We start from the raw sequence: 14,866 nt of genomic DNA on the forward strand, positions 1-14,866 counted from the left end.
CCTTCCCTTAAAGGTTCTGCTGAATAGTGCTTATGATTTAGCGATGTGTTTTTGTGAAGATTGGTTTGTGAAGCTCTGAAGTTCATACTGTAGGACTTGGTAGGGTCTCTTCAATCTAAAACAAAGAAGAACCCAGCACACTAAACTGTCAGAATGGAAACCTTGATGTTTTAAGTGTGAGTAATAGTGAGAAAGCTTACTGTTGTATGATACCCCTTAATGATCTACATGAAAGATGTTAGGGAACTGTGGTTCCTTTCTCTATTGCTTTGCTATAAATGCCACAAAGGAGATTTTTTTAAGCAGGGAAAAATGACAGATTCCTAGGGGAGCTTGTGACTATTTTAGCATACAAGCTGTTAAAAAATCTTGACACATAATTGGGAGACTACAATAGGTAGGTGGGATGAATCCTTGTATAAAGTAAATCATTCTCTGTATTTCTTGTTTGCTTTGCAACCTTTTTATTTTGATGGAAGACTTTTCTTCAGTGTTTATATCCTTTGTGGCCGCCAGCTGGCTTGCAGTGCTTGCTTTACCTATTACTCAAAAGTTTTCCCTTAGAAGTTTTACTTGCATCTTGATGATAAATGATACTTTTTAGTGAGATATAACTTACTAATGAAATCATAAAATAGTTCCCTTCCTGGTACTTGAGCAGTGTATGTGAAATGTCTGTAAATTTTCATGTAATTCCGTAAGTCAATAGCTGACTGCTTTTTTTTTGGTGTTTTAATGTATGTGGAACCCTGTAGGACAGTTAATTTACTCTTTTATTATTATTATTTATTTGTCTCTCTAGGATAATCCTTTCTTCCTGGGTCGTGACAGATTGTTAACTTTTGTGTTCAATGGGACGACGAATTCACTTTGTGGTTGACCCCCAGGGTTGGTGCTGCATGGGCCTTATTATCTTTGTCTGGCTATACAATACAATATTCATTCCAAAAGTCATCCTTTTTCCTCACTATGAAGAGGGACACATTTCAGTTGTGGCAATTTTGTGTAAGTCAATTTAACTTAGCCTTTTTTTCTACTAGTAAAAATAGCGTCTTTGGGCAGTAGTTAACATATATGAGAAAGGTCAGAAAATACAGAATAAGGTGAAGGATAAAGATAAACAATAAGATAAAGGATAAGAGTACTGGGATGCAGTCTACATTTTTCTGTTCTAAGAAGTTGAGGCACTTCATTAATTTCAGAGGTGTTAAAGTAAAACTTGTTTGTGTGGAAACTGGGGAAAAGCATTAATATGGCTTTCAGATCCTGTAGCTAGACCTTGTTGACAGAATTTCAGGCCCACAACTCTTACTGCGTGTCAGAATTTGGGGCGGTAGAACTGATGGTTGATGAACTGAGTTTTGTTAGTTTTGTCATAAATCCCTGGATGGGTCAGCTAATATGAGTTATGCTAATAGGTTTTGCTGTGGAAAAGGCTTGAATTATAACTGGAACCAACTTGAAAGTGAAGAAGGACTATTGGGAATGTCCTTTCACATAGAGGCTTTGAAGTGTAGAATGATTGGTGCTTATTTGATAAGACAGTGGAGGAACTTTTTAAATACAGTAGTAAGGCCATAGTGGCATCCTGCTGGTGCTATCAAAACAGTGTTCACTGCTACCTTTTCCTTTCCCTTTTTAAGACTGGGGAGCACTTAATATTGTAGACTGTATAGTACCAAAAATATATCTGGAACTGAATGAGAAGGCTGAGTAATTTCCAGCTCAGTGCTGGAGCATCTATATTTTTGATGCAGCGTGCAGTAGATATTTTGTACACTTGAAAAAGACTAACAAATGGTTATTTATTTTTCCAGGTTATTACTTCTGCTCATTGTTCTGTATAGCTTCATTACTAAGAGCCTCAGTAGCTGATCCAGGAAAGCTACCTGAAAACCCAAAGATACCAATTACAGGTACATTAAGTTGTTTCTGTATAATTGAATAAAAGTTATTTTAATGTCCTCAAAATATTTAGGAATTTATTTGATTTTGTAAGATTTGATGGAAACCACGAGCTGTTTCTGAAGCCTGTATTGTTAATGAAATTAAAATCGGTATGTCACTGTTTTTAACTTGTAAAGTTCTAGCACTTTCCCTTGTGTAGACTCCAGACTTCTTTTTCAAAACTTGTATTCCATCAGAAGTTTAGTTATGTAGGAACTTCTGCTAGGAAATTTTTCCATGGGAAGAATCTTTTTGCATTGTAGGCTTCAAACATATTGCATATACTTCTAACTTGATAATATTTAATAAAAAATGTTTAGAGATGATTAGTCATTTTAAATCTACAGCTTTTGTCCAAGTAAATTTATAACATATTGAAGGTGGTTGTAGAAGGTACTCTTACGCTGGATTTACCTGTGCTTTTTTTACACGTTTTTTTCAGTGACTTATGTTTGTATGGGCTGTTAGCTAAACAAATGTGATGTTGATCACATTGCATTGCTGTAGAGTAGCAACTTAACATGAGAATTCCCTTCTGTCCTTGTGAATTTGTCACAAAATTCTTGTATGGTATTTGATGCTGCAAACATTAGGGGGAATTTGAAACCTCAATAATTCTGCACAGAGAAAGCCAGTACTTTTGTGAACTACTTGATGCTATTAAAGTGCTTGTCTAATGCATAGAGCTTTTACATAGTGGTTTAAAATGTACTAGGGCTATTAAACAGCATGAGCTTTGTCACATTAACAGAAAATACTTTCTGAATGTAGAAAATGTATCAAATGCAGTGAAGGGTGAATATTTCAGTCTTCTCTTGCAATGTGGTGGGTGCCAGGGGTAACATTTTGCTCTGTCTTCCTAATGTTAGTGAGAATTCAAGGTGGTGTGTTTGGAAACACGATCTGTTTAGCCTCAGCACTGATGTTAAGCTGTGCACAAAATAGACAGCAGATAGTAGGAAAGGATGTATCTCTCTGGGATTCAGATGTGAAACACTGATTGCGGAAAATCTTCTGTCAGTGTTCTTTCTGCTCCTGGTAACTGAGCCTTTGATCCAGTAAAAACAAAGGTGGCTCAGACTTGAGTCCTGCAGAGTTCTTGCTGCAGGAAGAATAACATGGTTCCTGCAACCTGAGCTGGAGAATGAAGACGCTCAGTACAGTTACGGAAAATTACATTTATGACTGAACATTCATCTACCTGCAAAGTGCCAGGACCAGTACAAATTCCCTTTGTGCGCAAATGTTTCTTTCTCTTTTAAGGGATGCCTTTGAATGCCCGTCCAACCTCTCCATGCTCCATTCATTTCGTACGTCAATGATACTTTATAGATACCTCTGAAGATGGAACACTTAGGTTTCACTGTGACATCGATACTATGATTTGGTGTGTGCTATATCAGAGATATTGTACTTTCTAAAGTAGCACTACAGTTCTCTGTTATTCTCTAGGTTGACAGGAAGATATGTTTTTGCACGGTATAAATTGTATTCAAAAATGAAGTTGGGGTGTTTCTGAACTCTGCTGGTAGCTACCCTGTTAGGGAGTGACACCTTTGTGACATGGGATTTATGGCAACAGATTGTAAATCACTTCCCATCTGTCATTATTACTAGTTTAATGATCTTAGATATTGGGTTTCTTTACGTCCAGTGTCCAAATGTTATTTTGCAGCAAGAAAGACAAGGCTAGAGTTGCCTGCAGGTGCCTCAGAAGTGCTAAATTTAACTTTATTTTGTTTACACAGGGATAATGCTTTACCATGTAAAACTTCAGAATGTCCTACTCTAAAAACTAAGCTTATTTATTTTCCCCATGGGATTTAAGAAATTGCTTTGCATCAAAAAAGTTCTATTTAGGTTAAAACAACTGGTCAGAGTATTTAAGACTGTGTCATGCACCTATTTTCCTTAGAGACAGAAAATAAATGGTTTTATGAAGGGAAGCATTACAGTATTGGTGTGGTTTGTTTCCCATGTGAAGGTGAACTTTCTGAATATGTAACTTGAATTCTCATTTTCAAAGTTTTCCTCTAGTTTGGGTGGTGCAATTTGACATAAATAATAGCTAAGCTGAGCAATAGTAGCTCCTGATAGTTTCATCTACTCAGTGTCTCTGGAGATCAGCTTAAAGAATTTCATGTTGGGCATCCAAAAACAGTGTATATTTTTAAATACAAGCCTATCCTCTGTCTGTTCTTTGGTCATCTTATGTGTGAAAGTGCATGTTGTGAGATAGATGCCTTAGAATTCTTTGAAATGGGAGGTGCTACTGAGGCGTTCATTGTGTGTTTTATTTTAGTTAGCTATCTGTGACAAATTCAAGTAGCAATATTTCCTTGGGAGGTTTTGGAATGGCAGGGTGATTGTACGATGGTTCTGTCTAGCAGATATGTTTTATCACATAGACATGTAAGAAAAGAATTGAATTACAGCCTTCCTTGTTTGAGTGACACTTTTTGTACTGTAATAATTACTCCCTAGAAATATATAGGAGGAGAGAGGATTTTGGAGAAGAAAACTGGCACAGAGTGTCAGTAATATTTTCCAGTTTAGTTAAGGTGACAATGGAAAAAAAAGTTTTTTATATGACTGCTTGCCTTTCTCAGATCATAGTAAGATTTTTTTCTCTTTGAATCACTACCATATAGATTTATCATGAGCGTGCTGTACTGAGTTTAAATCTCTCTAAGGTGTCTTTACATTTTCACCTAGAACGAGAATATTGGGAATTATGTAACAAGTGCAATATGATGAGACCAAAGCGTTCACATCATTGCAGTCGTTGTGGACATTGTGTGAGGAGAATGGATCACCACTGCCCATGGTAAGACCAGGACATTCGTTCTAACAATCTACTGTTATTTTAGTGAATCATCTCAAATCTCATGGGCTTGACTATTGCTCATTTGTCGCATTGCTTTCCCAGTAGTGCTTAATCATTTAGGCATTTAGAGCAGGGAAGGAACAGCTTTGAGACATTCTTATGTCTGCAAGTAAAATTGCCAAGTAAGCACTGTTGCAATGTAACATTTTATCATTGTCAAATTGTTACATGCCATATAGTTTTGGAAAATTCATATATTTTGTTTAAAGATGACTGAAATATTTATTCCTAAAACTGATCTCAACAAAATTAATTTGTACATTGCAGATTTATTTCATTTGTTGCAACTTATTTTCTGATGCTGGACAAAAATATTTTTTGTAGGAAATTAAACAATATTTATGTTTCTTGGATTGGAAGAAAAGATTACAATTTCAGCATAAGGGGGCGGATGCTCTTAATAATAATAATAGATTATGGTTTCAGGCAGTTTTTGGTTTTTAGTTTACCAAATGGCTGTGCTGAGTAGAAAATGTTGTTGAATCATACCATACCACACTTGCCATAGCCTCTCTGGTTTTGTAGTGAAATCACTTATTTTGGTGTTCTCTAACTAGTTTCAGTCAAAATGAACTAATCTGGCTAAAAATCTCTATTTAAACTAATTGTTTGTAGCTTAAAAGGAAAATAAAAATTTCTGTCAGTAGTTGTGTGGTATCACTTCCAGGAAGACAGCAATGATGAACTGCAGAGGACAGAATTGACATCAGGATCCTCCTATGTTGATTTATCCGTTTTTCAAAGTACCCTTTTTGTTAATCATTGCTTCAGAAAATAGTGCCAGTATAGTACATTTGTCATTATGGCTTAGCTTTGTATTGATGTCTGTGCCAATGCTTGCATGAAATTGCAACCTGACCACATTTTTTGCATCAGTGTAACTTCTGTGTAGCAGAATAGACCTAGATTTCAAGGGTTTCGAATCTCATACTCAATGTTTCCAGAACCCATGTGATTCTTTTACTCCTTTATGTTGGAGTGTGCAGAAGGAGTTTCTGAATAGAGATGCCTGTTCTGTCTTCTGTTTCTTAGGCTCCTTCCTAAAGTCATGCTTAGTTGTCATCGGGGTACCCTGTGATCACATTTATTTCAAACATTTTTTTGCGTTTACAGTTTTTGGACTCTACGCAGTTCACAAGTAGTGAATTATGTTGAGTAGCAGAACATGATAAATATTACTATGAAATTTCAGAGAGTTTTAAGAAATAATTTTGTTGAGTTTACTTAACATTATAAATGTTTCTTTGCTACGTGAAGATATGGAGAAATAAGTGTCGTGTTCTAAGCAGTGACCTCAGTAATGCAATCTGCACTTTAAGTGGCAGTGAAAGGAAACCACCCTTTACAGTAACTGCCATCTCCGACATACAGACCATCACTTTGATTAAAAATGGAGTGATTAATCAGTAATTCGTATGTTTTTCCATAAATAATCGTAACTGCTCTTATTCACAGTATCATAACTGCAGTGTTAAGGTCATTATGTTTCTGTCTTTATATGTACACTTTGTTTCTCTGCAGGATTAATAATTGCGTTGGTGAAGACAATCACTGGCTGTTTTTACAGCTGTGTTTCTACACTCAGATCCTTAGTTCCTATACGCTGATACTTGATTTCTGCCATTACTACTACTTTTTCCCTCTGAAAAAAGAAAACTGGGTAAGAATCTGTTTTCTCTACAAAGTGAATAAATAGCTAGTACTGCAATGTAATTTATTGTGGTACCTAGTTACTACACATTTCTGCTGGCTCAGTTGATTGACAGTGGAGAGTTTATCTAGATGTATGTTATCAAGTGAGCAAACTGATTTATGGTAAGTAACAAAATATCATTCTTAAAGGGTATATGATTTCTATATGTTAAAAACACAACGTTAGTTTTCTTAGAAATCTAGGAAAGGAGGACAGAACCAGTTAGGTTCCTTTAGAAGTGATTAGTGAATACTGGGAAGAAGCAAGGTGACTACTTTAGGCGTATTCAAATTTCTTTTTACTTTCTCCAAAGTAAATCTATGCAGAGTATATATCTATCCTAAGTCCCTATTTAAAAATGATGATATTGACAGAAAAATGAGAAAAAAACATACAATCATTCTGAAAGGAGAAAATTGTACATTGGTTTTGAAGCAATATCTCATGTTGCTTTGAAAAGGTGATGTGGGTTAAGGGAGAATTAAGTTTGATTTGTTTTACTTGGACTCTATGCCATTATCATATTTCAACATCTTGTCATGAGCAAAATGCAGTTGAATACACAAACAGATAAAATGGACTCACGGATTGGAATAGAGTAAAAAAATATGGAATTTCTTCCATTATGGAACCGAAATTGTAAAGTCTGTGTGCTCATTTATGTCTATTCTCTGTAATGTTCAGAATATTCAAGATGTTTGCTTGAAAATTGCTGAATGCTTGAAAGTGCTAGAATAGCAAAGCTGATACTCTTTCTTTGGAAGAAAAAGTTATGAAGTCTTGCTCATAAAGAAAGACAAAAACTTCTGCCCAAAATCTGAAATGGACATTGTATTTGTACTGGACTATAACAAATATAAGCGCATTAAAGAGAAAAACCTAAAAAACAAGTTTAAAATATACTCAAAATCAGATAACATTCCAGATGTCCTAAGTGAAGAGAATAAGACCATCCCAGAAATTGGTAGTTTACTGTAAATTTTGTTGAGATTTTTTCCAAGTACTGAAGTGCCACAGATTTTTTTTATTTCATGTTGATGTGACACTCCAGCACACTCTCTGCTGGTGACATCACACCCATCTGTCAAGGCTGTTGGAGACTGGCCTTGGTTATGGGTAAGGCAAGTCCTGTTTTCCATTTTGGTGAACAACTTAAGTTTGTTATGTTATTTTTTATCCTAAATGGTGTAAACCAAAAATAATAAACTTCCTGAAAAATATTACATCTGGAAAAGAATGGGGCGTAGCCTTCCAAGGTTATTTGCTCCCATATCAGTCTGTAGTGTATGTGAAGATGTTGTGTCAAAGGAGAGCTGACAATGTAGGAAGACTTGGATCATCCAGAACTGAAAAAAGTGCTATATTCAAGTTGATAGATAGCAACTTCTTATTATATGGAATGTACTGGAGTTGAGGAGTTTTGCAAATCTCTCTTAAAATAGCTTCTATTCTAAAGGAGTTTCATTTTTTAATTTGTTCATCCATATGAATATTTCCATTTAAATGGTTTAAGGAACTCTAGAATATGGAAAAGAGACAACTTTGCTGTCTGCTTGGAGCATCTTTCCATAGACACTGTCCTGTAAACTGAGACAGACCTGTAAAATGTGTCTCTTAAAATGGAGTATGTACATTTTTCACCTTCTTTCCAGTTTTTTGCGGGTGGGCTTTTGATATTCACCCTGTTTTACAGGCATTGTGAGATTTAAGGGAGTTGCTTTGATTTGTAACTGCATTCAAGTTAAAAGGGATATGAAATTGCAGTCTTTCTGTATTAGTCAAGAAGTCTGTTGTCTAAGTAAAATTTCTTATGGATACGTTGCATTTTGGATTTTTTTGAAATTTAATGTTTTTGAAAGGTAACTAACTGTAAATGCCTTTGCTTCTAGTTTCAATGGCTTTGTAAACTTCTTTTTAATTTATAAACTAAGTTAACCTACTGCATTTCTGGACAGAGTAGTCTTCTATGCTTTCTGTATTCTGTAGGCTTCCTGTGCACAGGGTTTGCAAGTTTCAAGCGCAGTGGCTTCTCAGTGATACTGATCTGAATACTGGATTGGGTATTGCAGTGCTTTTAGGAGGAGTGTTATTTTTCAAAGATAAAATCTTTGTCTGAACTGGCGCTGCTTCTCTAATAGTATAATTTCATGGTAGGATATTTCCTTTTTATTGTGAGAGTCCCCTGAATGCTGTATCTTACTTTAAGTAATTATACTGTGTTGAGATAACGAACCCAAGTTCAGTTTGTTAGCGTTGCTTTTTAAAAACATGATGAAAGGGAACCAAATTATTTGCTTGGTTTGAGCAAGAGAGGAAAAGGGAAATCATGTTTACTTTGGATGGTTTACAACATCTAAAGAGGTGATAATAAATAGTTATTAATAATAATAGTTCAAAAAATGAATATATATAAAACTTTGTTCTTGATGATTTAACTGAGTTAATTTCAAATCTTCTGGAGAGAGGCCTACTTTTAATATCAACCCTTTAGAAGATGTGACAGGTTAGGAGGCCAAATACATAGGCAATAATTATTTTAACCCAGTTTAATGTAATTGCCTGAAGAGTGGATCAGGTTCACATGTTTGGCTGCCAAAATTTAGAGAGAGTCATAGAAAAAATGGAATACTTTTTTCTGTTCGGTTCTGGTTTGTTTCAGCTGTGGGTTTTTTGGCTTTATCGACTTGCAGATATGGACACTTCAAATGACACTTCCTTTTGAAAAAGTGGATCTGTGTTACAGTATATAACATTCTGTGCCCCGGAGAGATAAATATGTTTACACTATATAGAAAAACTTAGTAGACACAGCAGGTCTGGTCTGCTCAGACCTTTGTTAAGTCTCGTGTTACACTGAATAGTATTTAGCTTTCTCAGTTTTTCACCTGCAGGACTGGGGAACACACAATGAAGTACAGAAAATTAAGAATAATTTGTTTGGGTGTCTAGTCAGTATATCATAGAATCATAGAACAGTTTGGGTTGGAAGGGACTTGAAAAGGTCATCTAGTCCAACCACCCTGCAGTGAGCAGGGACATCTTCCACTAGATCAGGTTGCTCAGAGCCCCGTCCAACCTGACCTTGAATGTTTCCTTGGATGGTGCATCTACCACCTCTCTGGGCAACCTGTGCCAGTGTTTCACCATTCTCATTGTAAAAAATTTCTTCCTTATATCAGTCTAAATCTACCCTCTTTCCCCATCCTTCTTACAACGCCTGTTTTAAGTACTGAAAGGCTGCAAAAAGGCCTCCCTGGAGCCTTCTCCCTGGAGCCTTCTCCCTGGAGCCAACTCTCTCAACCTGCCCTGAACAGGAGAGGTGCTGCAGCCTGCTGCTCATTTTTGTGGCCCTCCTCTGGACCTGCTCCAACAGGTCCATGTCTTTCCTGTGCTGAGGACTCCAGAGCTGGACACAGTACTTCAGGTGGGGTTTCTCTAGACAGCAGTAGAGGGGCAGAATTGCCTCCCTTGACCTGCTGGCCATGCTTCTTTTGATGTAGCCCAGGATGTGTTTGGCTTTGTGTGAGTGCCCATTGTCAGCTCGTGTCCAGCTTTTCATCCACCTGGAATATATCTGCCTGGAAGATGACATCAGAGCCCCGTTCAGCGGATTTTTTAAAAATGATGCCATATAACTTTGTACTGTAGAATAATTTGTCAGAATTATGTAATTTTGACAGGACCAGTGAGAAGATTTGCTTACTATTAGTTTTTTAGGAAAGCATCGTGCAAGATTCTTTTCGTTTTTGTCTATTGATTAAAGCTGAAGTACCACAGCATTCCAGAGGCTGCAGTACCTTTTACCTTTCACAGAAGCGCTATTCTTTGTTGAAATTTTGTCTGTAACCAAGAGCTTACGTTTTCTGAATTGACAGGGGCTAGTGTTTAGCACAGATTCAGAAAACTGGATAATTTTTTCTAAACAGCCATCTGGAATTAGCTTACTTCTTGCTCATTAAAAATACTTGTGAATTTTTTGGCAGTGTGCCTTCATCTTAATTTTTATTCTTTGGATATAAAATAGTACATGACACAGAAGCTGTAGAATTAAAATTTCTTTTCATGCTGTTGTGAAATAATCATTTTATCACGCTATTAAAAGCACTATGAAAATATGATCATTGTATGCATGTTAGTATTACCTTTTGATTGAAAAATTTACTTGTTTTTTTTAAAGCTCTTATCTTTTAAAGGGTTAAGTAAGAAAAACCCAAACATTTTTAATTAAGTATACTAAGGTAAGGGTGATAGCCATAAAGCTAATGGAGGAAGCCATTTCAATAGAGATGCAATCTTTCAGCTTCAGGTCTTAAAACAGAATATTGCTTCATAGTATTCTTGGCTCTTGTAATTGATACAGTCAGAAATTGGTTATTGCTACTGTTTGTCCAGCAGGAGGAGTACGATTACTGCTAGAAATGAAGGAAATGGTGATTAAATTGTCTATGTGAGAACCTAGCAGAAGAAAAACGGGTATTTTAAATAAAACAGCATATGGGTTCCTCTGCTGGCTTTGGTAATTTTTAAAGGCTAAGTCCTTAATTTTGCATCTTTATTAAAAAACATCAAGGTCAGGACTGCTGTATCTTTTAGGAAGTATTCGATCTTGTGGATAGTGAAGTGAGAATAATACTAGTCTTCTAATAACTACCTAGTTGCTCCCTATATGGCTGTGCTGGCACAGATTCTAAACACAGCTGTTCAAATAGAAGCAAAAATAAATGCTTTGGCAGTATATTTTACCTGATTCATAGGCGGCTTTTTATCTTTCCTGCAAAAGAAATTTTGCTGATACGTTCTATTTGCTAAAAATGTTGCTAGCATGATTGTCATAGCAAAAAACACTGACATATAAAAAGCTAAACCCCTTTGGTCTGGTTTAGTTTTATTTTTTTCCTTGTTCTCCAGTTATCTATTGTATATTATGAAAATGTTGTTACTTATCTAATTTTTGAAGTGTTCTGAGCTCTATTGGTTGAAGGGGAGGAACATCATGGAGGAAGTGTTGTGGGAATATCAGTCTGCTCTGTCTGGGACTCAGCCTTCCCAGTTCCAAATTAAAGGTGTTGGGAAATATTCATTAGATTTTTTGAGAAGATTATTAACAGTGATGCTTATTTCAATATTATGTATTAACTAATATTAATTAAAATCTGGAAATACATATCATCCAAAGTCCATTTATACTGTAAAGAGAATTTAAAGGGAACCTTTTCTCTTAAGGTCATGAAATGACCTACAGGATGTGAGAGTTTTTAGAAAAATGAAAATACATCAAAATTTTCCTTCTCAGTGTTCTGCAAAACTGACCTAACCCTGCTCTCCTCCCGTATTACTCATTTAGTAGACCTGAAATAGTCCTGAATCAAAAAGTTCTTTACATAAACATCAGTTGTTATTAATAATAAATATCTCTACTAAAGGGCTTATTAGAATGCAGCTTGTGTTCTGTGAATTAATTTCCTTTTTTTTTTTTTTTAACATGAGTGAATTTTCTCTCTTGTACTTCTCCTTCCTCTTTCATCCTGCAAAACCTGCAGTCTGTATTTTTTGTTTTGCTTCTTTGAATCCGACAGCCTGGCTTTGTTCTGTATTCTGCACTGTTTTTATGATAGCCAAGTTGATAGACTGACTTCATCACCAGACTGGGACAGACATCCTGGGCATTTGCAACTGAGAATAGACAAGCAGGTTAGCATATGTTACATGAGGTGTCCCTTCCCCAAGAGAAAGATGAAGTATCTTAATATATTTTTTTAGTATATTAATTTCTGTGTATATCATATTTCAATAAAGAATCAAGATTGAATAAACGAATCTTACATTGTAAATGAAGATTTATGAAGATTGTTTTTCACTTTGTCTCTTCTGTAACATACAATAGTCCTGTGCTGGTCCTCTTGAAAGCTCTGTCCTCTGTACAGAGTGTGCTGTTTTTAAAGGAATACTGTAAACCCTTGAAAATAATAACCCAATACTGCAAATGGCAGGGACCCATTAAATGTTTTCATATTTTTATTTTTTTTTTTCAGAAAGTTGAATTTGGAAGCAGTGGTCGTGTCATTGAATACGATTTTGAGCTGGACCCATCATTATTTTTAACCTCTCTCCTGTGTGATAGCATAAAGCTGTAATAGCTGTTTTCCTAGTTAGTGGTAGCATTCATCATAGGGATCATCCCTAATAGTCGATGCTCACAAATGAAAAACATGGCATGTGTTCTGCAGTGGGCTTGGGGAAGTGTCATGTGGATCTGTCATGGATATTGGCTTTCTATGGAATGTTTTAGTATTGCCTATTTAGGTAAAGATGCCAGAGCTCATGGTTTGTAATCCATTCCTCAAGGTAATCCTACGGGCCTGCACTTTTTTTCTTATTCTGTGATAATTTCTATTTTATACATTTCTATGCATTTTTATAAGTTGCCAAGAATCCTTGCATTTTGACTGGGTGGGTAGAAATAGTGGCTGAAGGGAACTTAAAAACCTTTAGAACAGGCAACAGCCCAGGGGGCGGGCACATCTGAGCTGTGTAAGAAATGCTAAGTAGAAAGGTGATGGCAGCAACACATGTGAACTGAAGTTTTGACAGAGCAGTTAGGCTGTGATGTTGACAGAGGAGAAAGGGGCTACCTGAAGGGCAGCTCTGGCATTGTTAAACTCTGCATTTAACATCTGTGCTAAGGCCATGTATGTCAGCCTGTCACAAAGTGGAAAAAAGCTGCTATGGGACAAATCCCTATTGTGCCATGAGAAAGAGTTCATCTGTTGGTGATGTTATCTTACGTGTGCTTATGCTTTGTGGCTCAGGCTGTCCGGTTCTTTGTCTTAGCACAGATAGTGTGATTTTGGAGGTTGTGGGGGAGCAGGCTGTCTCAGTACTCACACTGCACTGAGATTGGTGAGTCCTAAATGGTGTTTGAAGAAGAGGATCTGTTCAAAATACATTGAAAGAGGGATTGATTAATTATTGACTAGTCTTGGGCGTTGATTTGTTACAGTTTTGATTGGTTTTCTTAGCTGGGAAAAATTGTTTTTGTCAGTTCTGAGAAAGAATAATAAAAACAAATTGCATTGAGGTTTTACACAAAGCAGCAACATCCTAAATTATTTATGATGATTATTATTATTACTGTGATTTAAATGGATTTTTTTAAATGGTCTTTTCTTAAATTTTTATGGAGTCACATGTTTCTGTTTCAATGTAGAATTGTGAAAGTAGCTCTGTTATTAAGGTCTGATTACCAAAACACACTATGCCTGCATATACTTTGGTTTTCTGTAGAAAAATGCTGTTCTTTCTGGACACCTTTGCTAGGTGAAGGCCCAGTATTGATTTCCAGGTCATCATTGCCTCAGAGACTTTGATTCCCCTAGGGCTGCGTAGTGGCTGGAAAAAACATTGGTAGTGTCACCTCTTCTCACTAGTTATTCAGCAACCCCCAGCCTTTTGCAGTAGATGCTTACATCCTGAAGGAAGGAAGGAAGGAAAGACAGAATAGTATTCCTGGGTCTTCACTTCAGTATGAAAGGTCCTTCCCTTTCTGTACCTCTAGTTTTAACATTGGTTAGAAGGGCCAAATGCAAAATGCAGCCTGCCTTCTTTACGATAGGATTTTCTGATGTTATGTGTTGGGCGATGTCTCTTTTTCCTGCTGAAGATGATGCTCAAGAGAAGGAACTCTTCTAATTAGAGTGTGTGTGGGATGCTAAGAGCTGTATTATAAACTTTTTTTCTAACGGAGGAGTGTGATGCTAGATCCAGAATGTGACTTCACTGTTGGCATTCTTACATTTCACTGTTTTCTGTCAAGTGGAGTTTGAATATGTTAAAACATTTATGATATAATAAAACAACATACCTATGAAGATATGAAGAGAAACTATTTTACAGCTAGTAGAACTTGTGTCTTACCTTGCTTTTCTTTAAAGCTTTGATGGGCTGGTGGAAAGGGGAATAAAGATTAATATGAATGCCTTTATTTTGAGTTGATTTAACTTTGAATTAACTCATTAACTGAGTAAGAAGAGTTTAAAAAAAAATTAAAATGAAGCATGTATTTTCTACAGCAGCAAGAAAGGCCAATACTAACAAGAGCTTGCTTACCAGTTCAGAAAAGACTGGTGGGGCTTGCTTTTTGTTTTAGCTGGCTAACTAGTGATTTCTTCTTGTTCATTAAATACTGACTTTCTTCACATGTTTAGTAGCCAGTATAAACTTTTTTCCTGAGTTTATATTTTGAACCTTCATGGAGATAATTTAAATCTAAAATCAGACTTCTCTACTAAATACAATTTGCTTTAACTATTATTTGTTTAATTAAAACCCACTATTCCTGA

General features: G+C 36.0%; 1 protein-coding gene across 4 annotated transcripts in view; it reads left to right on the forward strand.

The window, feature by feature from the left end:
• Positions 1 to 14,866, forward strand: part of ZDHHC21 (zinc finger DHHC-type palmitoyltransferase 21) — a 45,285-nt gene that overhangs the window by 6,372 nt on the left and 24,047 nt on the right. For all 4 annotated transcript variants that reach the window (XM_054186546.1, XM_054186550.1, XM_054186549.1 and 1 more), the window contains exons 3-6: positions 803 to 1,005; positions 1,818 to 1,916; positions 4,663 to 4,774; positions 6,356 to 6,494. In XM_054186546.1, the coding sequence (XP_054042521.1) occupies positions 852 to 1,005; positions 1,818 to 1,916; positions 4,663 to 4,774; positions 6,356 to 6,494 (504 nt within the window). In that variant the 5' untranslated portion in view covers positions 803 to 851. The remainder of the gene's footprint in view (positions 1 to 802; positions 1,006 to 1,817; positions 1,917 to 4,662; positions 4,775 to 6,355; positions 6,495 to 14,866) is intronic.

The sequence above is a fragment of the Rissa tridactyla genome, chromosome Z (genome assembly GCF_028500815.1).
Source record: "Rissa tridactyla isolate bRisTri1 chromosome Z, bRisTri1.patW.cur.20221130, whole genome shotgun sequence".
Taxonomy (NCBI): domain Eukaryota; kingdom Metazoa; phylum Chordata; class Aves; order Charadriiformes; family Laridae; genus Rissa; species Rissa tridactyla.